The 27,647-nt window shown below is 55.3% G+C and overlaps 1 protein-coding gene across 1 annotated transcript; it reads left to right on the plus strand.

Moving 5' to 3' along the window:
• The first annotated feature begins 19,139 nt into the window (after positions 1–19,139).
• Positions 19,140–20,235, plus strand: LOC142481479 (sesquipedalian-1-like). The gene is made up of 2 exons (XM_075582885.1): positions 19,140–19,448; positions 19,654–20,235. The coding sequence occupies exon 2, from the start codon at positions 19,662–19,664 to the stop codon at positions 20,184–20,186; it is 525 nt and encodes a 174-aa protein (XP_075439000.1). The 5' UTR covers positions 19,140–19,448; positions 19,654–19,661; the 3' UTR covers positions 20,187–20,235.
• The last annotated feature ends 7,412 nt before the right edge of the window (positions 20,236–27,647 follow it).

Here is a 27,647-nt window from a genome sequence, read left to right on the forward strand (position 1 = left end):
TTAATACTCTCTCTCTGGGCATTAATACTCTCTCTCTGGGCATTAATACTCTCTCTCTCTGGGCATTAATACTCTCTCTCTCTGGGCATTAATACTCTCTCTACAAGAAAAACGATCTTTTAGGCATATCTTGTAACCTTGACATGGGTTACCGCAACGGGTCCGTATGCCCCCCCCCCCCCCCCCCGGGGAGACCCTTCGGTTTGTAATAATAACACTGACACATCCCCCTGTTCCCTTTAACTGGCTTCATTTGTTTTAGTCACACAGCTGACCAGGGCCTGATGATACTTAATTCCCAACCAATCATACGGCTCCAGTGGGGATATAAGACCGAGGGTGTCAGAGGCTAACATTACACCCTGATGAAGTGGCATGAGGTACGCCACGAAACGCGTGGGATTTGTTATTGCCTCACTGTCTTTACATTTCTGTATCCCACATGAATCCTGGTTAGTCCTGTGACACACCGAGCTTGCTGAGATTGTCTCTCTCAGATGTTACTCAGTGGAGGATCCTTACAGCCGGTCAGTCTTTGCTTGAGTAGCAGGTTCTGCCTGGAGGAGTCTGACGTCACTTAGGCGTGCGAGCGCCCTCCACTTTTATACATTGTACCTACTCATGTGGACACTAATGTAAAAAGACTACAATGCGCTACTTACGATCCCAGAACACACAAGTCCTTCCAGCTGATCAGACGCTAGATGCTGACCTACCCTTCCGGATGCCGACTTACTCTTCCGGACGCGATGGAGGACAGGCAAAGTGTTACTGATAGATGCTTAACTTCTATATACTTTTTGTACGTGTAATGCTTACCTCCCTTTTTTATTCTGCCAATACATACTGTACTATGAGTGGTTGTGCACTCTCTTCTCTCTTGTTTGTTCTGTATAGCCCTGAGATGTGGAGCCCATGTTTTTGATGGACACCACACACGTGCAGTGAACTTTGATCCGGAATACGCATTAGATTTAGATAATTTTTAGGTTCTCTGCATTGTACACTTTGTGTGTTCACTCCGCTCACTGTTTTGTTATTTTAGGCAGCTGTATGCACACCCTGATAATTCTCTTCCCTACCACACAAATGTAACCCTTTGTGCACCACTTTCTGTTATAGATGGAGATTATATAGTCAGATAAGGCAGTTGGCACTCCAATAGGTGCTGGTAAGCCACAGGTGCACGTCCCATATAGAGAATGTAGTTATACGTTACCGTTCCAAGGATTGGTAAACAAGAGACAGCACTCAATGTTGAAAATCAAAGTGTATTAGTGATAGCAAAAATACATCCAGAAACCCAACGTTTCGGTCCTACAGAATGGTAACGTATAACTATATATATATATATATATATATATATATATATATATATATATATATATATATATATATATATACAGAACAGTGGGACAAAGATGGATATATATATATATACAGAACAGTGGGACAAAGATGGATATATATATATATATATATACAGAACAGTGGGACAAAGATGGATATATATATATATCCATCTATGTCCCACTGTTCTGTACAGAATGAGATGCCCATTGACTGAAGCAGACATCTATTATCCCTTTTTGACGTAAAACCGCCACCCCGTTGGGGGATACCGCAGTCTGAGAACAAACTAAAATGATATGCAATTATTTCGTTATCCCCCGAGAAAGATTGCCTCCGCGAAATGTGCATCGGGACGCGCGCCTGCCCACGCAGGCGTACATTGAGGTTAGCAGTTTCCATATCTCTGCTCGAGCCAAGATACATTGTATACACTAACCGTTCTCACCACGGTGCTACCGGGGCACCGCTACACGTTATAAGGTGTTCCCAGCAGCCACCGCTCCCCGAATTCAGCCGCCTTAGCTTCAATGCAGACTGAGAAGCCGTTACTGCCACGGTAATGCCACGGTAATGCCACGTTCCACAGTGGGCCGTGCAGCACTGCGCTGCCTAACCAGCTGATACCACTCCCCGAGGCAAAAGCACTATTACGTTAGGGCCACAAGACTCAGTAACCGGGACCTATATGCGGAGTTACTCAGCAATTTCCTGAAGATTGTCAGCGCCCCAGTGGGACAGATATACTGATACCACCTAGTATCAGCACGCCATCTTTCCACGAGGTATAGTGGAGCTGTAAAGTTATTTCCACCCCTAGGGGCGGCGCTCTCATACATACACCACCATCTCCTCCTGTGCTCGGGCGGCTCACGACTTTTACCCCTCACAGTAATTGCTAGAAGGCTCCTGTAGCCGGCGACACATCAAAAACAAAATCAATGATGAGCTTGAACAAGCGCAGGTTTTAAATACCCCGCGCGAGTGGCCCCCCCCCCCCGTTGGCGCTTGAATCTGAGGGGAAGGGGGAGGAGAGGCAGCCACAGCTCCCCCCTCTGGATGCACAGCAGCCCTTATGTGGGCGACGGCCCCATTTTTTGGGACCTCTGCCTTTGTACACACACATTAAGCCACCTCGTAGCCACGTACAGGGAACGGCTTTCTAGTGCTACCTCACCTATCGGCGCAGTCGGATACTGTGCAACCCCACTGTCTCCGAGAAGGGAAACAGCGCTTAGCTACATTGTACCTTTTGCTCACATCATGCAGCTAACCATTAGCCTGACCTAATTACTGTATCTGGGCAATTCCGTGGTACCCCCCCTATACCGCACCTATAGCACCACACACATAGCATTCTGCTTTAAACACAGCTATCACAAAACATATTGTGTTTGTTTCACAGCGATTGTTACCGCGCGTGGGACATGGCTAATATTTTACTATTGATATACTATTAAACGTTATTCTAACAATATTCATCTTTGCAGAATATCGGCTTTGGCGTTCCTTCCAACTACACCACCGTGTACTGTAATGTGTAATAAATATTAATAATAGTTTCAGCACTCGCTGACTAAGACAAATCTCAAAGCGGGATAAATGCCAAAAGAAAACGAGCACCCGCTGCCAGCGGGAGAAGAGAGACGGGCGACACGCGTGCGGTCAGGCGCCCTGCGTTTCATTTTGTATTGTATTTTATGTCTTTATTTATATAGCGCCATTAGTGTACATAGCGCTTCACAGCAGTAATACACGGGGTAATCAAATAAATAACAGATAATATAAATAACAGGTCATGGGAATAAGTGCTTTAGACATGAATGTAACATTAAGGAAGAGGAGTCCCTGCCCCGAGGAGCTTACAGTCTAATTGGTAGGTAGGGAGAACGTACAGAGACAGTAGGAGGGAGTTCTGGTAAGTGCGTCTGCAGGGGGCCAAGCTTTATGTATCATGTGTTCAGAATGTTCACAGTGCTATTCATATGCTTCTTTAAGCAAGTGTGTCTTAAGGTGGGTCTTAAAGGTGGATAGAGAGGGTGCTAGTCGGGTACTGAGGGGAAGGGCGTTCCAGAGGTGTGGGGCAGTCAGTGAGAAGGGTTTAAGGCGGGAGAGGGCTTTAGATACAAAGGGGGTAGAAAGAAGACATCCTTGAGCAGAACGCAAGAGTCGGGATGGTGAATAGCGAGAAATTAGGGCTGAGATGTAAGGAGGAGCAGAAGAGTGTAAAGCTTTAAAAGTGAGGAGAAGAATGGAGTGTGAGATGCGGGATTTGATCGGAAGCCAGGAGAGGGATTTCAGGAGGGGAGATGCTGAGACAGATTTAGGAAAGAGTAGAGTGAATCTGGCAGCAGCGTTTAGGATAGATTGTAGGGGAGACAGGTGAGAGGCAGGAAGGCCGGACAGCAGGAGGTTACAGTAATCGAGACGGGAGAGAATGAGGGCCTGAGTCAGAGTTTTAGCAGTCGAGCAACAGAGGAAAGGGCGTATCTTTGTTATATTGCGGAGGAAAAAGCGACAGGTTTTAGAAACGATTTGAATGTGAGAGAGGAGAATGGGAGAGAGGTGCGAGTGTGACCCCTAGGCAGCGTGCTTGGGCTACTGGGTGAATGATCGTAGTTCCAGCAGTAATGTGGAAGGAGGTAGTAGGGCCAGCAGTAATGTGTAATATATCCAGACACACTATGGGGTGCGATGTGGGGAAGATCTGGGCCACGGTCTCCACCTGGACCCAGCGGAGCCAGCGAACCCAGCGGACCCAGCGAACCCAGCGAACCCAGCGGACCCAGCGGAGCCAGCGGACCCAGCGAACCCAGCGATCCCAGCGGACCCAGCGGAGCCAGCGGAGCCAGCGCAGCCAGCGGACCCAGCGGAGCCAGCGGACCCAGCGGACCCAGCGGACCCAGCGGAGCCAGCGGACCCAGCGGAGCCAGCGGAGCCAGCGCAGCCAGCGGACCCAGCGGAGCCAGCGGACCCAGCGGACCCAGCGGAGCCAGCGAACCCAGCGATCCCAGCGGACCCAGCGGAGCCAGCGGAGCCAGCGCAGCCAGCGGACCCAGCGGAGCCAGCGGACCCAGCGGAGCCAGCGAACCCAGCGGACCCAGCGGAGCCAGCGGACCCAGCGGAGCCAGCGGACCCAGCGGAGCCAGCGGACCCAGCGGACCCAGCGGACCCAGCGGACCCAGCGGAGCCAGCGGAGCCAGCGGACCCAGCGGACCCAGCGGACCCAGCGGACCCAGCGGAGCCAGCGGACCCAGCGGAGCCAGCGGAGCCAGCGGACCCAGCGGAGCCAGCGGAGCCAGCGGACCCAGCGGACCCAGCGCTGCAATTATTCTGTTACACAGGAAAAGTCTTACAGATGAAACAGGGCGAGATAATACAGGGTATATATAGAGGTGCGCGTGTGCAGAGCAGTGTATATACTGTAGACGCGTGTGCAGAGCAGTGTATATACTGTGGACGCGTGTGCAGAGCAGTGTATATACTGTAGACGCGTGTGCAGAGCAGTGTATATACTGTAGCTGTACGCGTGTGCAGAGCAGTGTATATACTGTAGACGCGTGTGCAGAGCAGTGTATATACTGTAGACGTGTGTGCAGAGCAGTGTATATACTGTAGCTGTGCGCATGTGCAGAGCAGTGTATATACTGTAGACGCGTGTGCAGAGCAGTGTATATACTGTAGCTGTGCGCGTGCAGAGCAGTGTATATACTGTAGCTGTGCGCGTGCAGAGCAGTGTATATACTGTAGCTGTACGTGTGTGCAGAGCAGTGTATATTCTGTAGACGTGTGTGCAGAGCAGTGTATATACTGTAGCTGTACGCGTGTGCAGAGCAGTGTATATTCTGTAGACGTGTGTGCAGAGCAGTGTATATACTGCAGACGTGTGCAGAGCAGTGTATATACTGTAGCTGTACGTGTGTGCAGAGCAGTGTATATACTGTAGACGTGTGTGCAGAGCAGTGTATATACTGTAGTCGCGTGTCCAGAGCAGTGTATATACTGTAGCTGTACGTGTGTGCAGAGCAGTGTATATACTGTAGACGCATGTCCAGAGCAGTGTATATACTGTAGACGCGTTTGCAGAGCAGTGTATATACTGTAGCTGTGCGCATGTGCAGAGCAGTGTATATACTGTAGACGTGTGTGCAGAGCAGTGTATATACTGTAGCTGTACGCGTGTGCAGAGCAGTGTATATACTGTAGCTGTATGCGTGTGCAGAGCAGTGTATATACTGTAGCTGTACGTGTGTGCAGAGCAGTGTATATACTGTAGACGTGTGTGCAGAGCAGTGTATATACTGTAGCTGTGCGCATGTGCAGAGCAGTGTATATACTGTAGCTGTATGCGTGTGCAGAGCAGTGTATATACTGTAGCTGTACAGTATGCGTGTGCAGAGCAGTGTATATACTGTAGACGTGTGTGCAGAGCAGTGTATATATTGTAGCTGTACGCGTGTGCAGAGCAGTGTATATACTGTAGCTGTATGCGTGTGCAGAGCAGTGTATATACTGTAGACGTGTGTGCAGAGCAGTGTATATACTGTAGCTGTATGCATGTGCAGAGCAGTGTATATACTGTAGACGTGTGTGCAGAGCAGTGTATATACTGTAGCTGTGCGCGTGCAGAGCAGTGTATATACTGTAGACGTGTGTGCAGAGCAGTGTATATACTGTAGCTGTATGCATGTGCAGAGCAGTGTATATACTGTAGACGTGTGTGCAGAGCAGTGTATATACTGTAGCTGTGCGCGTGCAGAGCAGTGTATATACTGTAGCTGTACGCGTGTGCAGAGCAGTGTATATACTGTAGACGTGTGTGCAGAGCAGTGTATATACTGTAGCTGTACGCGTGTGCAGAGCAGTGTATATACTGTAGACGCGTGTGCAGAGCAGTGTATATACTGTAGACGCGTGTGCAGAGCAGTGTATATACTGTAGACGCGTGTGCAGAGCAGTGTATATACTGTAGACGCGTGTGCAGAGCAGTGTATATACTGTAGACGCGTGTGCAGAGCAGTGTATATACTGTAGACGCGTGTGCAGAGCAGTGTATATACTGTAGACGCGTGTGCAGAGCAGTGTATATACTGTAGCTGTGCGCATGTGCAGAGCAGTGTATATACTGTAGACGCGTGTGCAGAGCAGTGTATATACTGTAGCTGTGCGCGTGCAGAGCAGTGTATATACTGTAGCTGTACGTGTGTGCAGAGCAGTGTATATACTGTAGCTGTACGCGTGTGCAGAGCAGTGTATATACTGTAGCTGTACGTGTGTGCAGAGCAGTGTATATACTGTAGCTGTACGCGTGTGCAGAGCAGTGTATATACTGTAGCTGTACGTGTGTGCAGAGCAGTGTATATACTGTAGACGCGTGTGCAGAGCAGTGTATATACTGTAGCTGTATGCGTGTGCAGAGCAGTGTATATACTGTAGACGCGTGTGCAGAGCAGTGTATATACTGTAGCTGTACGTGTGTGCAGAGCAGTGTATATACTGTAGACGCGTGTGCAGAGCAGTGTATATACTGTAGCTGTACGCGTGTGCAGAGCAGTGTATATACTGTAGACGTGTGTGCAGAGCAGTGTATATACTGTAGACGTGTGTGCAGAGCAGTGTATATACTGTAGCTGTACGCGTGTGCCGAGCAGTGTATATACTGTAGCTGTACGTGTGTGCAGAGCAGTGTATATTCTGTAGCTGTATGCGTGTGCAGAGCAGTGTATATACTGTAGCTGTACGTGTGCAGAGCAGTGTATATACTGTAGACGTGTGTGCAGAGCAGTGAATATACTGTAGCTGTGCGCATGTGCAGAGCAGTGTATATACTGTAGCTGTATGCGTGTGCAGAGCAGTGTATATACTGTAGCTGTATGCGTGTGCAGAGCAGTGTATATACTGTAGACGTGTGTGCAGAGCAGTGTATATACTGTAGCTGTACGCGTGTGCAGAGCAGTGTATATACTGTAGCTGTGCGCGTGTGCAGAGCAGTGTATATACTGTAGCTGTATGCGTGTGCAGAGCAGTGTATATACTGTAGACGTGTGTGCAGAGCAGTGTAAATACTGTAGCTGTATGCGTGTGCAGAGCAGTGTATATACTGTAGACGTGTGTGCAGAGCAGTGTATATACTGTAGACGCGTGTGCAGAGCAGTGTAAATACTGTAGACGCGTGTGCAGAGCAGTGTATATACTGTAGCTCTATGCGTGTGCAGAGCAGTGTATATACTGTAGACGTGTGTGCAGAGCAGTGTATATACTGTAGACGCGTGTGCAGAGCAGTGTAAATACTGTAGACGTGTGTGCAGAGCAGTGTATATACTGTAGCTCTATGCGTGTGCAGAGCAGTGTATAAACTGTAGCTGTACGCGTGTGCAGAGCAGTGTATATACTGTAGACGCGTGTGCAGAGCAGTGTAAATACTGTAGCTGTGCGCGTGTGCAGAGCAGTGTAAATACTGTAGACGTGTGTGCAGAGCAGTGTATATACTGTAGCTCTATGCGTGTGCAGAGCAGTGTATATACTGTAGCTCTATGCGTGTGCAGAGCAGTGTATATACTGTAGACGTGTGTGCAGAGCAGTGTATATACTGTAGCTGTGCGCGTGTGCAGAGCAGTGTATATACTGTAGCTGTATGCGTGTGCAGAGCAGTGTATATACTGTAGCTGTATGCGTGTGCAGAGCAGTGTATATACTGTAGCTGTATGCGTGTGCAGAGCAGTGTATATACTGTAGCTGTATGCGTGTGCAGAGCAGTGTATATACTGTAGCTGTACGCGTGTGCAGAGCAGTGTATATACTGTAGCTGTACGCGTGTGCAGAGCAGTGTATATACTGTAGACGTGTGTGCAGAGCAGTGTATATACTGTAGACGTGTGTGCAGAGCAGTGTATATACTGTAGACGTGTGTGCAGAGCAGTGTATATACTGTAGCTGTATGCGTGTGCAGAGCAGTGTATATACTGTAGACGTGTGTGCAGAGCAGTGTATATACTGTAGACGTGTGTGCAGAGCAGTGTATATACTGTAGACGTGTGTGCAGAGCAGTGTATATACTGTAGACGTGTGTGCAGAGCAGTGTATATACTGTAGACGTGTGTGCGGAGCAGTGTATATACCGCAGACGTGTGTGCGCAGAGCAGTGTATATACCGCAGACGTGTGTGCGGAGCAGTGTATATACCGCAGACGTGTGTGCGGAGCAGTGTATATACCGCAGACGTGTGTGCGGAGCAGTGTATATACCGTAGACGTGTGTGCGGAGCAGTGTATATACCGTAGACGTGTGTGCGGAGCAGTGTATATACCGCAGACGTGTGTGCGGAGCATTGTATATACCGCAGACGTGTGTGCGGAGCAGTGTATATACCGCAGACGTGTGTGCGGAGCAGTGTATATACCGCAGACGTGTGTGCGGAGCAGTGTATATACCGTAGACGTGTGTGCGGAGCAGTGTATATACCGTAGACGTGTGTGCGGAGCAGTGTATATACCGTAGACGTGTGCGCGGAGCAGTGTATATACCGTAGACGTGTGCGCGGAGCAGTGTATATACCGTAGACGTGTGTGCGGAGCAGTGTATATACTGCAGACGTGTTTGCGGAGCAGTGTATATACCGTAGACGTGTGTGCGGAGCAGTGTATATACCGTAGACGTGTGCGCGGAGCAGTGTATATACCGCAGACGTGTGCGCGGAGCAGTGTATATACCGTAGACGTGTGTGCGGAGCAGTGTATATACCGTAGACGTGTGTGCGGAGCAGTGTATATACCGTAGACGTGTGTGCGGAGCAGTGTATATACCGTAGACGTGTGTGCGGAGCAGTGTATATACCGTAGACGTGTGTGCGGAGCAGTGTATATACCGCAGACGTGTGTGCGGAGCAGTGTATATACCGCAGACGTGTGTGCGGAGCAGTGTATATACCGCAGACGTGTGTGCGGAGCAGTGTATATACCGCAGACGTGTGTGCGGAGCAGTGTATATACCGTAGACGTGTGTGCGGAGCAGTGTATATACCGTACACGTGTGTGCGGAGCAGTGTATATACCGTAGACGTGTGCGCGGAGCAGTGTATATACCGTAGACGTGTGCGCGGAGCAGTGTATATACCGTAGACGTGTGTGCGGAGCAGTGTATATACCGCAGACGTGTTTGCGGAGCAGTGTATATACCGTAGACGTGTGTGCGGAGCAGTGTATATACCGTAGACGTGTGCGCGGAGCAGTGTATATACCGCAGACGTGTGCGCGGAGCAGTGTATATACCGTAGACGTGTGTGCGCGGAGCAGTGTATATACCGCAGACGTGTGTGCGGAGCAGTGTATATACCGCAGACGTGTGCGCGGAGCAGTGTATATACCGCAGACGTGTGCGCGGAGCAGTGTATATACCGCAGACGTGTGTGCGGAGCAGTGTATATACCGCAGACGTGTGTGCGGAGCAGTGTATATACCGTAGACGTGTGTGCGGAGCAGTGTATATACCGTAGACGTGTGTGCGGAGCAGTGTATATACCGCAGACGTGTGTGCGGAGCAGTGTATATACCGCAGACGTGTGTGCGGAGCAGTGTATATACCGTAGACGTGTGTGCGGAGCAGTGTATATACCGTAGACGTGTGTGCGGAGCAGTGTATATACCGTAGACGTGTGTGCGGAGCAGTGTATATACCGCAGACGTGTGCGGAGCAGTGTATATACCGCAGACGTGTGTGCGGAGCAGTGTATATACCGCAGACGTGTGTGCGGAGCAGTGTATATACCGCAGACGTGTGTGCGGAGCAGTGTATATACCGTAGACGTGTGCGCGGAGCAGTGTATATACCGCAGACGTGTGTGCGGAGCAGTGTATATACCGTAGACGTGTGTGCGGAGCAGTGTATATACCGTAGACGTGTGTGCGGAGCAGTGTATATACCGTAGACGTGTGCGCGGAGCAGTGTATATACCGCAGACGTGTGTGCGGAGCAGTGTATATACCGTAGACGTGTGTGCGGAGCAGTGTATATACCGCAGACGTGTGTGCGGAGCAGTGTATATACCGCAGACGTGTGTGCGCAGAGCAGTGTATATACCGCAGACGTGTGTGCGCAGAGCAGTGTATATACCGTAGACGTGTGTGCGGAGCAGTGTATATACCGCAGACGTGTGTGCGGAGCAGTGTATATACCGCAGACGTGTGTGCGGAGCAGTGTATATACCGCAGACGTGTGCGCGGAGCAGTGTATATACCGCAGACGTGTTTGCGGAGCAGTGTATATACCGCAGACGTGTTTGCAGAGCAGTGTATATACCGCAGACGTGTGCGCGGAGCAGTGTATATACCGCAGACGTGTGTGCGGAGCAGTGTATATACCGCAGACGTGTGTGCGGAGCAGTGTATATACCGTAGACGTGTGCGCGGAGCAGTGTATATACCGCAGACGTGTGCGCGGAGCAGTGTATATACCGCAGACGTGTGCGCGGAGCAGTGTATATACCGCAGACGTGTGTGCGGAGCAGTGTATATACCGCAGACGTGTTTGCGGAGCAGTGTATATACCGTAGACGTGTGTGCCGAGCAGTGTATATACCGTAGACGTGTGCGCGGAGCAGTGTATATACCGTAGACGTGTGCGCGGAGCAGTGTATATACCGTAGACGTGTGTGCGGAGCAGTGTATATACCGCAGACGTGTGTGCGGAGCAGTGTATATACCGCAGACGTGTGTGCGGAGCAGTGTATATACCGCAGACGTGTGTGCGGAGCAGTGTATATACCGCAGACGTGTGTGCGGAGCAGTGTATATACCGCAGACGTGTGTGCGGAGCAGTGTATATACCGCAGACGTGTGTGTGGAGCAGTGTATATACCGCAGACGTGTGTGCGGAGCAGTGTATATACCGCAGACGTGTGTGCGGAGCAGTGTATATACCGCAGACGTGTGTGCGGAGCAGTGTATATACCGCAGACGTGTGTGCGGAGCAGTGTATATACCGCAGACGTGTGCGCGGAGCAGTGTATATACCGTAGACGTGTGCGCGGAGCAGTGTATATACCGTAGACGTGTGTGCGGAGCAGTGTATATACCGCAGACGTGTGCGCGGAGCAGTGTATATACCGCAGACGTGTGTGCGGAGCAGTGTATATACCGCAGACGTGTGTGCGGAGCAGTGTATATACCGCAGACGTGTGTGCGGAGCAGTGTATATACCGCAGACGTGTGTGCGGAGCAGTGTATATACCGCAGACGTGTGTGCGGAGCAGTGTATATACCGCAGACGTGTGTGCGGAGCAGTGTATATACCGCAGACGTGTGCGCGGAGCAGTGTATATACCGCAGACGTGTGCGCGGAGCAGTGTATATACCGCAGACGTGTGCGCGGAGCAGTGTATATACCGCAGACGTGTGTGCGGAGCAGTGTATATACCGCAGACGTGTGTGCGGAGCAGTGTATATACCGCAGACGTGTGTGCGGAGCAGTGTATATACTGTAGTTGTGTGTGCGGAGCAGTGTATATACCGTAGACGTGTGTGCGGAGCAGTGTATATACCGCAGACGTGTGCGCGGAGCAGTGTATATACCGTAGTTGTGTGTGCGGAGCAGTGTATATACCGTAGACGTGTGTGCGGAGCAGTGTATATACCGCAGACGTGTGCGCGGAGCAGTGTATATACCGCAGACGTGTGCGCAGAGCAGTGTATATACCGTAGACGTGTGTGCGGAGCAGTGTATATACCGCAGACGTGTGTGCGGAGCAGTGTATATACCGTAGACGTGTGCGCGGAGCAGTGTATATACCGCAGACGTGTGCGCGGAGCAGTGTATATACCGTAGTTGTGTGTGCGGAGCAGTGTATATACCGCAGACGTGTGCGCGGAGCAGTGTATATTCCGCAGACGTGTGCGCAGAGCAGTGTATATACCGTAGACGTGTGTGCGGAGCAGTGTATATACCGTACACGTGTGTGCGGAGCAGTGTATATACCGTAGACGTGTGTGCGGAGCAGTGTATATACCGCAGACGTGTGTGCGGAGCAGTGTATATACCGCAGACGTGTGTGCGGAGCAGTGTATATACCGTAGACGTGTGTGCGGAGCAGTGTATATACCGTAGACGTGTGTGCGGAGCAGTGTATATACCGCAGACGTGTGCGCGGAGCAGTGTATATACCGTAGACGTGTGCGCGGAGCAGTGTATATATCGCAGACGTGTGTGCGGAGCAGTGTATATACCGCAGACGTGTGTGCGGAGCAGTGTATATACCGTAGACGTGTGTGCGGAGCAGTGTATATACCGCAGACGTGTGTGCGGAGCAGTGTATATACCGTAGACGTGTGCGCGGAGCAGTGTATATACCGTAGACGTGTGTGCGGAGCAGTGTATATACCGCAGACGTATGTGCGGAGCAGTGTATATACCGTAGACGTGTGTGCGGAGCAGTGTATATACCGCAGACGTGTGCGCGGAGCAGTGTATATACCGTAGACGTGTGTGCGGAGCAGTGTATATACCGTAGACGTGTGTGCGGAGCAGTGTATATACCGTAGACGTGTGTGCGGAGCAGTGTATATACCGTAGACGTGTGTGCGGAGCAGTGTATATACCGTAGACGTGTGTGTTGAGCAGTGTATATACCGTAGACGTGTGTGCGGAGCAGTGTATATACCGCAGACGTGTGCGCGGAGCAGTGTATATACCGCAGACGTGTGTGCGCAGAGCAGTGTATATACCGCAGACGTGTGTGCAGAGCAGTGTATATACCGTAGACGTGTGTGCGGAGCAGTGTATATACCGTAGACGTGTGTGCGGAGCAGTGTATATACCGTAGACGTGTGCGCGGAGCAGTGTATATACCGTAGACGTGTGTGCGGAGCAGTGTATATACCTCAGACGTGTGCGCGGAGCAGTGTATATACCGCAGACGTGTGTGCGGAGCAGTGTATATACCGTAGACGTGTGTGCGGAGCAGTGTATATACCGTAGACGTGTGTGCGGAGCAGTGTATATACCGCAGACGTGTGCGCGGAGCAGTGTATAAACCGCAGACGTGTGTGCGGAGCAGTGTATATACCGTAGACGTGTGTGCGGAGCAGTGTATATAGCGCAGACGTGTGCGCGGAGCAGTGTATATACCGTAGACGTGTGTGCGGAGCAGTGTATATACCGCAGACGTGTGCGCGGAGCAGTGTATATACCGCAGACGTGTGCGCGGAGCAGTGTATATACCGCAGACGTGTGCGCGGAGCAGTGTATATACCGTAGACGTGTGTGCGGAGCAGTGTATATACCGCAGACGTGTGTGCGAAGAGCAGTGTATATACCGTAGACGTGTGCGCGGAGCAGTGTATATACCGCAGACGTGTGCGCGGAGCAGTGTATATACCGCAGACGTGTGCGCGGAGCAGTGTATATACCGCAGACGTGTGCGCGGAGCAGTGTATATACCGTAGACGTGTGTGCGGAGCAGTGTATATACCGTAGACGTGTGTGCGGAGCAGTGTATATACCGTAGACGTGTGTGCGGAGCAGTGTATATACCGTAGACGTGTGTGCGGAGCAGTGTATATACCGCAGACGTGTGCGCGGAGCAGTGTATATACCGCAGACGTGTGCGCGGAGCAGTGTATATACCGCAGACGTGTGCGCGGAGCAGTGTATATACCGCAGACGTGTGTGCGGAGCAGTGTATATACCGCAGACGTGTGTGCGGAGCAGTGTATATACCGCAGACGTGTGTGCGGAGCAGTGTATATACCGCAGACGTGTGTGCGGAGCAGTGTATATACCGCAGACGTGTGTGCGGAGCAGTGTATATACCGCAGACGTGTGTGCGGAGCAGTGTATATACCGTAGACGTGTGTGCGGAGCAGTGTATATACCGCAGACGTGTGTGCGCAGAGCAGTGTATATACCGCAGACGTGTGTGCGGAGCAGTGTATATACCGTAGACGTGTGTGCGGAGCAGTGTATATACCGCAGACGTGTGTGCGCAGAGCAGTGTATATACCGCAGACGTGTGCGGAGCAGTGTATATACCGTAGACGTGTGTGCGGAGCAGTGTATATACCGTAGACGTGTGCGCGGAGCAGTGTATATACCGCAGACGTGTGTGCGGAGCAGTGTATATACTGTAGACGTGTGTGCAGAGCAGTGTATATACCGTAGACGTGTGTGCGGAGCAGTGTATATACCGCAGACGTGTGTGCGCAGAGCAGTGTATATACCGCAGACGTGTGTGTGCGGAGCAGTGTATATACCGTAGACGTGTGTGCGGAGCAGTGTATATACCGTAGACGTGTGTGCGGAGCAGTGTATATACCGCAGACGTGTGTGCGGAGCAGTGTATATACCGTAGACGTGTGTGCGGAGCAGTGTATATACCGTAGACGTGTGTGCGGAGCAGTGTATATACCGTAGACGTGTGTGCGGAGCAGTGTATATACCGCAGACGTGTGTGCGGAGCAGTGTATATACCGTAGACGTGTGCGCGGAGCAGTGTATATACCGTAGACGTGTGTGCGGAGCAGTGTATATACCGCAGACGTGTGTGCGGAGCAGTGTATATACCGTAGACGTGTGTGCGGAGCAGTGTATATACCGTAGACGTGTGCGCGGAGCAGTGTATATACCGTAGACGTGTGTGCGGAGCAGTGTATATACCGCAGACGTGTGTGCGGAGCAGTGTATATACCGCAGACGTGTGTGCGGAGCAGTGTATATACCGCAGACGTGTGTGCGGAGCAGTGTATATACCGCAGACGTGTGTGCGGAGCAGTGTATATACCGCAGACGTGTGTGCGGAGCAGTGTATATACCGTAGACGTGTGTGCGGAGCAGTGTATATACCGTAGACGTGTGTGCGGAGCAGTGTATATACCGCAGATGTGTGTGCGGAGCAGTGTATATACCGCAGACGTGTGTGCGGAGCAGTGTATATACCGTAGACGTGTGTGCGGAGCAGTGTATATACCGCAGACGTGTGTGCGGAGCAGTGTATATACCGTAGACGTGTGTGCGGAGCAGTGTATATACCGCAGACGTGTGTGCGGAGCAGTGTATATACCGCAGACGTGTGTGCGGAGCAGTGTATATACCGCAGACGTGTGTGCGGAGCAGTGTATATACCGCAGACGTGTGTGCGGAGCAGTGTATATACCGTAGACGTGTGTGCGGAGCAGTGTATATACCGTAGACGTGTGCGCGGAGCAGTGTATATACTGCAGACGTGTGCAGAGCAGTGTATATACCGCAGACGTGTGTGCGGAGCAGTGTATATACCGCAGACGTGTGCGCGGAGCAGTGTATATACTGTAGACGTGTGCGCGGAGCAGTGTATATACCGTAGACGTGTGTGCGGAGCAGTGTATATACCGTAGACGTGTGTGCGGAGCAGTGTATATACCGTAGACGTGTGTGCGGAGCAGTGTATATACCGTAGACGTGTGTGCGGAGCAGTGTATATACCGCAGACGTGTGTGCGGAGCAGTGTATATACCGCAGACGTGTGTGCGGAGCAGTGTATATACCGCAGACGTGTGTGCGGAGCAGTGTATATACCGTAGACGTGTGTGCGGAGCAGTGTATATACCGTAGACGTGTGTGCGCAGAGCAGTGTATATACCGTAGACGTGTGTGCAGAGCAGTGTATATACCGTAGACGTGTGTGCGGAGCAGTGTATATACTGTAGACGTGTGTGCGGAGCAGTGTATATACCGTAGACGTGTGTGCGGAGCAGTGTTTATACCGCAGACGTGTGCGCGGAGCAGTGTATATACTGCAGACGTGTGCAGAGCAGTGTATATACCGCAGACGTGTGTGCGGAGCAGTGTATATACCGCAGACGTGTGCGCGGAGCAGTGTATATACTGTAGACGTGTGCGCGGAGCAGTGTATATACCGTAGACGTGTGTGCGGAGCAGTGTATATACCGTAGACGTGTGTGCGGAGCAGTGTATATACCGCAGACGTGTGTGCGGAGCAGTGTATATACTGTAGACGTGTGCGCGGAGCAGTGTATATACCGCAGACGTGTGTGCGGAGCAGTGTATATACCGTAGACGTGTGTGCGGAGCAGTGTATATACCGTAGACGTGTGTGCGGAGCAGTGTATATACCGTAGACGTGTGTGCGGAGCAGTGTATATACCGCAGACGTGTGTGCGGAGCAGTGTATATACCGCAGACGTGTGTGCGGAGCAGTGTATATACCGCAGACGTGTGTGCGGAGCAGTGTATATACTGTAGACGTGTGTGCGGAGCAGTGTATATACCGTAGACGTGTGTGCGGAGCAGTGTATATACCGTAGACGTGTGTGCGGAGCAGTGTATATACCGTAGACGTGTGTGCGGAGCAGTGTATATACCGCAGACGTGTGTGCGGAGCAGTGTATATACCGTAGACGTGTGTGCGGAGCAGTGTATATACCGCAGACGTGTGTGCGGAGCAGTGTATATACCGCAGACGTGTGTGCGGAGCAGTGTATATACCGTAGACGTGTGTGCGGAGCAGTGTATATACCGCAGACGTGTGTGCGGAGCAGTGTATATACCGTAGACGTGTGTGCGGAGCAGTGTATATACCGCAGACGTGTGTGCGGAGCAGTGTATATACCGCAGACGTGTGTGCGGAGCAGTGTATATACCGCAGACGTGTGTGCGGAGCAGTGTATATACCGCAGACGTGTGTGCGGAGCAGTGTATATACCGTAGACGTGTGTGCGGAGCAGTGTATATACCGTAGACGTGTGCGCGGAGCAGTGTATATACTGCAGACGTGTGCAGAGCAGTGTATATACCGCAGACGTGTGTGCGGAGCAGTGTATATACCGCAGACGTGTGCGCGGAGCAGTGTATATACTGTAGACGTGTGCGCGGAGCAGTGTATATACCGTAGACGTGTGTGCGGAGCAGTGTATATACCGTAGACGTGTGTGCGGAGCAGTGTATATACCGCAGACGTGTGTGCGGAGCAGTGTATATACTGTAGACGTGTGCGCGGAGCAGTGTATATACCGCAGACGTGTGTGCGGAGCAGTGTATATACCGTAGACGTGTGTGCGGAGCAGTGTATATACCGTAGACGTGTGCGCGGAGCAGTGTATATACCGCACACGTGTGTGCGCGGAGCAGTGTATATACCGCAGACGTGTGTGCAGAGCAGTGTATATACCGTAGACGTGTGTGCGGAGCAGTGTATATACCGTAGACGTGTGTGCGGAGCAGTGTATATACCGTAGACGTGTGTGCGGAGCAGTGTATATACCGCAGACGTGTGTGCGGAGCAGTGTATATACCGCAGACGTGTGTGCGGAGCAGTGTATATACCGCAGACGTGTGTGCGGAGCAGTGTATATACCGTAGACGTGTGTGCGGAGCAGTGTATATACCGTAGACGTGTGTGCGGAGCAGTGTATATACCGCAGACGTGTGTGCGGAGCAGTGTATATACCGCAGACGTGTGTGCGGAGCAGTGTATATATCGTAGACGTGTGTGTGCGGAGCAGTGTATATACCGTAGACGTGTGTGCGGAGCAGTGTATATACCGTAGACGTGTGTGCGGAGCAGTGTATATACCGTAGACGTGTGTGCGGAGCAGTGTATATACCGCAGACGTGTGTGCAGAGCAGTGTATATACCGTAGACGTGTGTGCGGAGCAGTGTATATACCGTAGACGTGTGTGCGGAGCAGTGTATATACCGTAGACGTGTGTGCGGAGCAGTGTATATACCGCAGACGTGTTTGCAGAGCAGTGTATATACCGTAGACGTGTGTGCGGAGCAGTGTATATACCGTAGACGTGTGTGCGGAGCAGTGTATATACCGCAGACGTGTGTGCGGAGCAGTGTATATACCGTAGACATGTGTGCGGAGCAGTGTATATACCGTAGACGTGTGTGCGGAGCAGTGTATATACCGTAGACGTGTGTGCGGAGCAGTGTATATACCGCAGACGTGTGTGCGGAGCAGTGTATATACCGTAGACGCGTGTGCGGAGCAGTGTATATACCGTAGACGCGTGTGCAGAGCAGTGTATATACTGTAGACGCGTGTGCAGAGCAGTGTATATACCGTAGACGCGTGTGCAGAGCAGTGTATATACCGTAGACGCGTGTGCAGAGCAGTGTATATACTGTAGACGCGTGTGCAGAGCAGTGTATATACCGTAGACGCGTGTGCAGAGCAGTGTATATACTGTAGACGCGTGTGCAAAGCAGTGTATATACCGTAGACGCGTGTGCAGAGCAGTGTATATACCGTAGACGCGTGTGCAGAGCAGTGTATATACCGTAGACGCGTGTGCAGAGCAGTGTATATACCGTAGACGCGTGTGCAGAGCAGTGTATATACCGTAGACGCGTGTGCAAAGCAGTGTATATACCGTAGACGCGTGTGCAGAGCAGTGTATATACTGTAGACGCGTGTGCAAAGCAGTGTATATACCGTAGACGTGTGTGCAGAGCAGTGTATATACAGTAGACGCGTGTGCAAAGCAGTGTATATACCGTAGACGCGTGTGCGGAGCAGTGTATATACTGTAGACGCGTGTGCAAAGCAGTGTATATACTGTAGACGTGTGTGTGTATGTGTATGTGTATATATATATATATATATATATATATATATATATATATATATATATCAGCCCCGGTTATGTCTTTTACGGCCCCCAGATGTCACTGATCTGAGTCCTGACTTTATGGCCGGACAGACGGACAGCACAGGGACCTCTATTCTCCGCCAGACTACAAGGACCACAATGCTTTGCTTCTCTGGCCCCACCCCCAGGTGTGCAGGACAGGTGAGCACCCCTGCAGGTCTCAGGAGAAGGCTGAGGGAGGGACAGTCACTCTGTGAGAGAGACACCGCCCCAGGGACCGTGTGACAACCAGACACCAGAAGGGGAAGTGAGATACCAGAGACAGTCAGCTGGCGGCAGAGAGAGCGCACCATACAACAAGAGACGGCTCCTGTTCTTACAGAAGAGAGAGCAGCAAAAGAAAGGGGAAGAGACAGAGTGCCTGGGGTGTAACCGCTCATCACACGGGGCCCTCGTAACCCCCAGAGTGCCCCAAGGCGTACCCTGCACAGCATTAGCGCTCTGCGACTTCCACGGTACGTCACGCACGGAAGGGCTCAGCGCTCCCATGTGTGTGGGGGGAGGGGGGTACCCCGCGTCCTGGTCTCGTGGTAGCACCCCAGAAACAGGCTTAAACACGCTCAAAACGTGTCCGCCCCACTGGGGACGCGTGACATGTTTATGGGTTGGGGGCAGGAAGGGGTGTGTGGTCTCTCACAAGGTGATCCCCTTCTCTTGCAGGCCCCCCCATGAAGCTGGCGTTCAGCTCCCGGCTGGCCCTGGCGCCCCCAGAGAAGCAGGGTTACCTCCTGAAGAAGGGAAGCCGCCACGCGTCCTACCAGCGCCGCTGGTGCTGGTTACGGGGGAACCTTCTCCTGTACTGGGAGCGGCCCGGAGACTCTCACCCCCCCGGGCTCATCGTGCTGGAGGGGAGCTCCGTCTCGCTGCGCCCCTCCCGCCTGGAACACGCATTCTCGCTCTGCTCCGTCTCTCGCGTCTACAAGATGGCGGCAGAAGGCCCGCAGGACTTGGAAATGTGGGTGAGGGCGCTGCTGAGTGCCAGCCACGGGTACACGCGGGCATTGCTGGGCGCACTGCGGGGGCAGTACCTCGGCATCACGGGGGCAGCCGCAGAAAGCGGACCCCCGCCCTCACACCCCCAGGAAGGGGTCTCCGAGGAGGCAGTGTGGGACGGAGATTTCGGGGTCCTGCACGGCTGGCTGGGGGAGGAAGTCCTGCGGCTCCGGGAAGAGAAACTCATAGATTTGGGGTGAACGGGGACAATTTGTATATTTCTAGCATAAAATAAAATAATTAATGTCAGTCACTGGGTCACCGTGTTATATGGAGGCCGTCCGACACAAGAGCAGCGTGACCTAATGACAGGGGCGTGATTAATGGGTTAAAGGGTCAGTCCCACGTAGGGGCAAAGTGACCTAATGACAGGGGCGTGATTAATGGGTTAAAGGGTCAGTCCCACGTAGGGGCAAAGTGACCTAATGACAGGGGCGTGATTAATGGGTTAAAGGGTCACTCCCACGTAGGGGCAAAGTGACCTAATGACAGGGGCGTGATTAATGGGTTAAAGGGTCACTCCCACGTAGGGGCAGCGTGACCTAATGACAGGGGCGTAATTAATGGGTTAAAGGGTCACTCCCACGTAGGGGCAAAGTGACCTAATGACAGGGGCGTGATTAATGGGTTAAAGGGTCAGTCCCACGTAGGGGCAAAGTGACCTAATGACAGGGGCGTGATTAATGGGTTAAAGGGTCACTCCCACGTAGGGGCAGCGTGACCTAATGACAGGGGCGTGATTAATGGGTTAAAGGGTCGGTCCCACGTAGGAGCAGCGTGACCTAATGACAGGGGCGTGATTAATGGGTTAAAGGGTCGGTCCCACGTAGGGGCAAAGTGACCTAATGACAGGGCCGTGATTAATGGGTTAAAGGGTCGGTCCCACGTAGGAGCAGCGTGACCTAATGACAGGGCCGTGATTAATGGGTTAAAGGGTCGGTCCCACGTAGGAGCAGCGTGACCTAATGACAGGGCCGTGATTAATGGGTTAAAGGGTCGGTCCCACGTAGGAGCAGCGTGACCTAATGACAGGGCCGTGATTAATGGGTTAAAGGGTCGGTCCCACGTAGGGGCAGCGTGACCTAATGACAGGGGCGTGATTAATGGGTTACATAGTAGATGAGGTTGAATAAAGACATGCGTTCATCAGGTTCACATATGCTAAATTTAGACGACAGATACTTTATCCTATATCTATACTTACTTATTGATCCAGAGGAAGTCAAAAAAAAAACTCCAGAGACATATTATCCAATGATATCTCATAAGGGGAAAAATTAATTCCTTCCTGACTCCAAGAATTGGCAATCGGATTACTCCCTGGATCAGCATCCTTCCCATGTATACTTATTTGGTATATCCCTATATACCTTTCCCATCTAAAAAGATGTCCAACCGTTTTTTGAACAAATCTATTGTATCTGCCATCACAGTCTCCATGGGTAATGAATCCCACATTGTAACTGCCCTTACTGTAAAGAACCCTTTCCTTTGTTGCTGGTGAAATCTCCTTTCCTCCAACCTTAAGGGATGGCCCCGAGTCCTTTGTCCTGCCCGTGGGATGAATAGTTCTTTTGAAAGCTCCTTGTATTGTCCCTGAATATATTTGTATATAGTTATCATATCCCCTCTTAGACGCCTCTTTTCTAATGTAAATAAGACTAATTTATTAATTTGGTGGCTCTTCTCTGCACTCTCTCTAGTTCCATAATGTCTTTTCTTAGGATTGGTGCCCAAAATTGTACTCCATATTCAAGGTGTGGTCTTACTAATGCTTTGTAAAGGGGCATAATTATGTTTACTTCCCTTCCATCCATTGCCCGTTTGATGCAAGATAAGATCTTGTTTGCCTTTGCAGCTACTGCATGACATTGGGCACTATTGCTAAGCCTGCTGTCTACAAGCACTCCTAAATCCTTCTCCATCAAGGATTCCCCCAATATATCTCCATTTAATTTGTAAGTTGCCTTTTTATTCTTGTATCCCAAATGCATAACCTCACATTTATCTGTATTAAACCTCATCTGCCATTTACCTGCCCACGTTTCCAGTCTCTCCAAGTCCTTCTGAAGAGAAATTACATCCTGCTCTGATTCTATTACCTTACACAATTTAGTATCATCAGCAAAGATGGAGACTTTGCTCTCGATCCCAACCTCAAGGTCATTAATAAACAAGTTAAAAAGCAGGGGTCCCAGTACCGATCCCTGAGGTACTCCACTCACGACTTTAGCCCAGCCTGAAATGGGGCTAAAGGGTCAATCTCACATAGGAGCAAAGTGACCGAATGACAGGGATGGGGTTAATGGGCTATTATGGGGCAGTCCCACATAGGGGCAGCGTGACCTGACAGGGACGGGGTTAATGGCTATTATGGGGTAGCAGTACAGGTGATCCTCGCTGTCAGTTCGTTATCCGCTGCGGTTTAACATTGGGTTGGTGGGATTGAAGGCGGCGGGATGGATGGTGGGGGGTGGGGACGGATGGTGGGGAGGGGACAGATGGCGGGGTGGGGACGGATGGCGGGGAGGGGACAGATGGCGGGGCGGATGGATGGTGGGGACGGATGGTGGGAGGGGACGATGGCGGGATGGATGGCGGGGTGGGGACGGATGGCGGGGAGGGGACAGATGGCGGGGCGGATGGATGGTGGGGACGGATGGCAGGACGGATGGTGGGAGGGGACGATGGCGGGATGGATGGCGGGGTGGGGACGGATGGCGGGGAGGGGACAGATGGCGGGGCGGATGGATGGTGGGGACGGATGGCAGGACGGATGGTGGGAGGGGACGATGGCGGGATGGATGGCGGGGAGGGGACGGATGGCGGGAGGGGACGGATGGCAGGGTGGGATGGATGTCGGCAGGGCGGGGCTGGATGGCGGGGTGGGACGGATCTCGATGGGGCGCTTATGGATGGCGACGGGGCGGGGATGGATGGCGGGGTGGGACGGATGACGATGGGGCGGGACGGATGTCGTCGGGGTGTGGGACGGATGTCGGCGGGTTGTGGGACGGATGTCGGCGGGGTTGGGACGGATGGCGGGGATGGCGGCGGGGCAGGACGGATGGCGGCAGGGCAGGACGGATGGCGGCAGGGCGGGACGGATGTCAGCGGGGTGGGACGGATGGCGGCAGGGCGGATGGCGGCGGGGCAGGACGGATGGCGGCGGGGATGGATGGCGGGACGGATGTCGGCGGGGCGGGGATGGATGGCAGGGTGGGACGGATGTCGGCGGGGCGGGATGGATGGCGGGGTGGGACAGATGTCGGCGGGGTGGGACGGATGTTGGCGGGGCGGGACGGATAGCGGGGTGGAACGGATGGTGGGGTGGGACGGATGTCAGCGGGGCGGGGACGGATGGCGGGGCGGATGTCGGCGGGGTGGGACGGATGTCGGAGGGTCGGGGACGGATGTCGGCGGGGACGGATGTCGCGGGACAGGGATGGATGGCAAGGCAGGGATGGCGGGGTGGGACGGATGTCGGCGGGTTGGGACGGATGTTGGCGGCACAGGGACGGATGGCGGGTCGGGGACGGATGTTGGCGGCACAGGGACGGATGGCGGGTCGGGGACGGATGTCGGCGGGGCAGGGATGTCAGCGGGGCGGGGACAGATGTCAGCGGTGCGGGGACGGATGGCAACGGGGCAGGTCGGATGTCTGCGGGTGGGGATGGATGGCGGGTTGGGACGGATGTCGGCAGGGATGGATGGCGGGTTGGGACGGATGTTGGCGGGATGGAGGGTGGGACGGATGTCGGCAGGGATGGATGGCGGGTTGGGACGGATGTCGGCAGGGATGGATGGCGGGTTGGGACGGATGTCGGCGGGGCGGGAAGGAGGGTGGGACGGATGTCGGAAGGGCAGGGATGGATGGCGGGGTGGAACAGATGGCGGCGGTGCAGGGATGGATGGCGGGGTGGGACGGATGTCGGCGGGGTGGGACGGATGTTGGCAGGGATGGATGGCGGGTTGGGACGGATGTCGGCAGGGCCGGGATGGATGGCGGGACGGATGGCGGCGGGATGGAGGGTGGGACGATGTCGGCGGGACGGATGGCGGCAGGGATGGATGGCGGGGTGGGACGGATGTTGGCGGCACAGGGACGGATGGCGGGTCGGGGACGGATGTCGGCGGGGCAGGGATGTCAGCGGGGCGGGGACGGATGTCAGCGGTGCGGGGACGGATGGCGGGTCGGGGACGGATGTCGGCGGGGCAGGGATGTCAGAGGTGCGGGGACGGATGTCGGTGGGGCAGGTCGGATGTCGGCGGGGATGGATGGCGGGGTGGGACGGATGTTGGCGGGATGGAGGGTGGGACGGATGTCGGCAGGGATGGATGGCGGGACGGATGGCGGCGGGACGGATGGCGGCAGGGATGGATGGCGGTTGGGACGGATGTCGGCGGGGCGGGGATGGATGGCGGCGGGATGGAGGGTGGGACGATGTCGGCGGGACGGATGTCGGCAGGGATGGATGGCGGGTTGGGACGGATGTCGGCGGGGCGGGGACGGATGTCGGAAGGGCAGGGATGGATGGCGGGGTGGAACAGATGGCGGCGGTGCAGGGATGGATGGCGGGGTGGGATGGATGGCGGGGTGGGATGGATGGCGGGGTGGGACGAATGGCGGGGTGGGACGGATGGTGGGGTGGGATGGATGGCGGGGTGGGATGGATGGCGGGGTGGGACGGATGGCAGGGTGGCACGGATGTCGGCGGGGCAGGGATGGATGGTGGCGGGGCAGGGACGGATCTCGGTGGCTGGGCGGGGACGGATGGCTGGGTGGGACAGATGGCGACGGGGCGGGGACGGATGGCGGGGTGGGACGGATGTCGGCGGGGCAGGGACGGATGGCGGGGTGGGACGGATGTCGGCGGGGCAGGGACGGATGGCGGGGATGGATGGCGGGGTGAGACGGATGGCGGCGGGGCGGGGACGGATGGCGGGGTGGGACGGATTCTGGCAGGGCGGGGATGGATGGCGGGGTGAGACGGATGGCGGGGGGGGAGGGATGTCGGCGGGACGGGACGGATGTCGGCGGGGCAGGGATGGATGGCGGTGTGGGACGGGGATGGATGGCGGTGTGGGACGGATGGCGGCGGGGTGGGGATGGGTGGCCGGGCTGGATGGCGGGGCAGGGACGGATGTCGGCGGGGCGGGATGGATGACGGCGTGGGACGGATGGTGGCGGGGCAGGGACGAATGTCGGCGGGGCGTGGACAGATGTCGGCGGGGCAGGGACGGACGGCGGGGGGGGAACGGATGGCGGGGGGGTGGGATGGATGTCGGCGGGACGGGGATGGATGGCGGGGTGGGACGGGGATGGATGGCGGTGTGGGACGGATGTCGGCGGGGCGGGGATGGATGGCGGTACAGGTACGGATGTCGGCGTGGCGGGATGGATGACGGCGTGGGACGGATGGCGGCGGGGCAGGGACGGATGTCGGCGGGGCGGGGACAGATGTTGGCGGGGCAGGGACGGATGGCGGGGCGGGACGGATGGCGGCGGGGCTGGAACGGATGGCGGGGACGGATGTCGGCGGGGCAGGGACGGATGTCGGCGGGGTAGGACGGATGTCGGCGGGGCGGGAACGGATGGCGGCGGGATGGATGGCGGCGTAGTGGGACGGATGGCGGGGACGGATGTCGGCCGGGCGGATGGCGGCGGGACGGATGTTGGCGGGGTGGGACGGATGTCGGGGTGGGACAGATGTCGGCAGGGCGGGACGGATGGTGGCAGGGCGGGACGGATGTCGGGGTGGGACGGATGTCGGGGTGGGACGGATGTTGGCGGGGCGGGACTGATGGCGGTGGAGTGGGACGGATGTCGGCGGGGTGGGACGGATGTCGGGGTGGGACGAGACGGATGTCGGCGGGGACGGGTGGCGGGTTGGGACGGATGTCGGCGGGGACGGATGGCGGGGTGGGACGGATGGCGGGGTGGGATGGATGTCGGCGGGGACGGATGCCGGTGGGGCGGGACGGATGTCGGGGTGGGACGGAGGATGTCGGCGGGGCGGGACTGATGGCGGTGGAGTGGGACGGATGTCGGCGGGGCGGGACTGATGGCGGTGGAGTGGGACGGATGTCGGCGGGGCGGGACTGATGGCGGTGGAGTGGGACGGATGTCGGCGGGGTGGGACGGATGTCGGGGTGGGACGAGACGGATGTCGGCGGGGACGGATGGCAGGTTGGGACGGATGTCGGCGGGGACGGATGACGGGGTGGGACGGATGTCGGCGGAGACAGATGGCGGGGTGGGACGGATGTCGGCGGGACGGGAGGGATGGCGGGGTGGGACGGATGTCGGCAGGGCGGAGATGGATGGCGGGGTGGGACGGATGTCGGCGGGGTGGGACGGATGGCAGGGTGGGACGGATGTCGGCGGAGACAGATGGCGGGGTGGGACGATGTCGGCGGGACGGGAGGGATGGTGGGGTGGGACGGATGTCGGCGGGGTGGGACGGATAGCAGGGTGGGACGGATGTCGGCGGGGTCGGGACGGATGTCGGGGCGGGACGGATGGCGGGGTGCGACGGATGTCGGGGTGGGACAGATGGCGGCGGGGTGGGACGGATGTCGGCGGGCGGGACGGATGTCGGGGTGGGACGGATGGCGGCGGGGTGGGACGGATGGCGGCGGGACGGGACGGATGTCGGGGTGGGATGGATGGCGGGGTGGGACGGATGGCGGCGGGGCAGGACAGATGTCGGGGTGGGACGATGTCAGCGGGGCGGGGACGGATGGCGGGGTGGGACGGATGGCGGCGGGGCAGGACGGATGGCGGGGTGGGACGGATGGCGGGTCGGGGACAGATGTTGGCTGGGCAGGGATGGATGGCGGGGTGGGACGGATGGCGGCGGGGCGGGGACGGATGGCGGGGTGGGACGGATGTCGGCGGGGCAGGGATGGATGGCGGGGTGGGAAGGATGTCGGCGGGGCAGGGATGGATGGCGGGGTTGGATGGATGTCGGCGGGGCGGGATGGATGGTGGGACAGATCTCGGCGGGGCGGGATGGATGTCGGCGGGGCGGGATGGATGGCGGGGTGGGACGGATGTCGGCGGGGTGGGACGGATGTCGGCGGGGTGGAACGGATGGCGGGGTGGGACAGATGTCGGCAGGGCGGGACGGATGGTGGCAGGGCGGGACGGATGTCGGGGTGGGACGGATGTCGGGGTGGGACGGATGTTGGCGGGGCGGGACTGATGGCGGTGGAGTGGGACGGATGTCGGCGGGGTGGGACGGATGTCGGGGTGGGACGAGACGGATGTCGGCGGGGACGGGTGGCGGGTTGGGACGGATGTCGGCGGGGACGGATGGCGGGGCGGGGACGGATGGCGGGGTGGGATGGATGTCGGCGGGGACGGATGTCGGGGTGGGACGGAGGATGTCGGCGGGGCGGGACTGATGGCGGTGGAGTGGGACGGATGTCGGCGGGGCGGGACTGATGGCGGTGGAGTGGGACGGATGTCGGGGTGGGACGAGACGGATGTCGGCGGGGACGGATGGCAGGTTGGGACGGATGTCGGCGGGGACGGATGGCGGGGTGGGACGGATGTCGGCAGGGCGGAGATGGATGGCGGGGTGGGACGGATGTCGGCGGAGACAGATGGCGGGGTGGGACGATGTCGGCGGGACGGGAGGGATGGCGGGGTGGGA

This window comes from Ascaphus truei, unplaced genomic scaffold, assembly GCF_040206685.1.
Source record: "Ascaphus truei isolate aAscTru1 unplaced genomic scaffold, aAscTru1.hap1 HAP1_SCAFFOLD_271, whole genome shotgun sequence".
Classification (NCBI taxonomy): Eukaryota; Metazoa; Chordata; class Amphibia; order Anura; family Ascaphidae; genus Ascaphus; species Ascaphus truei.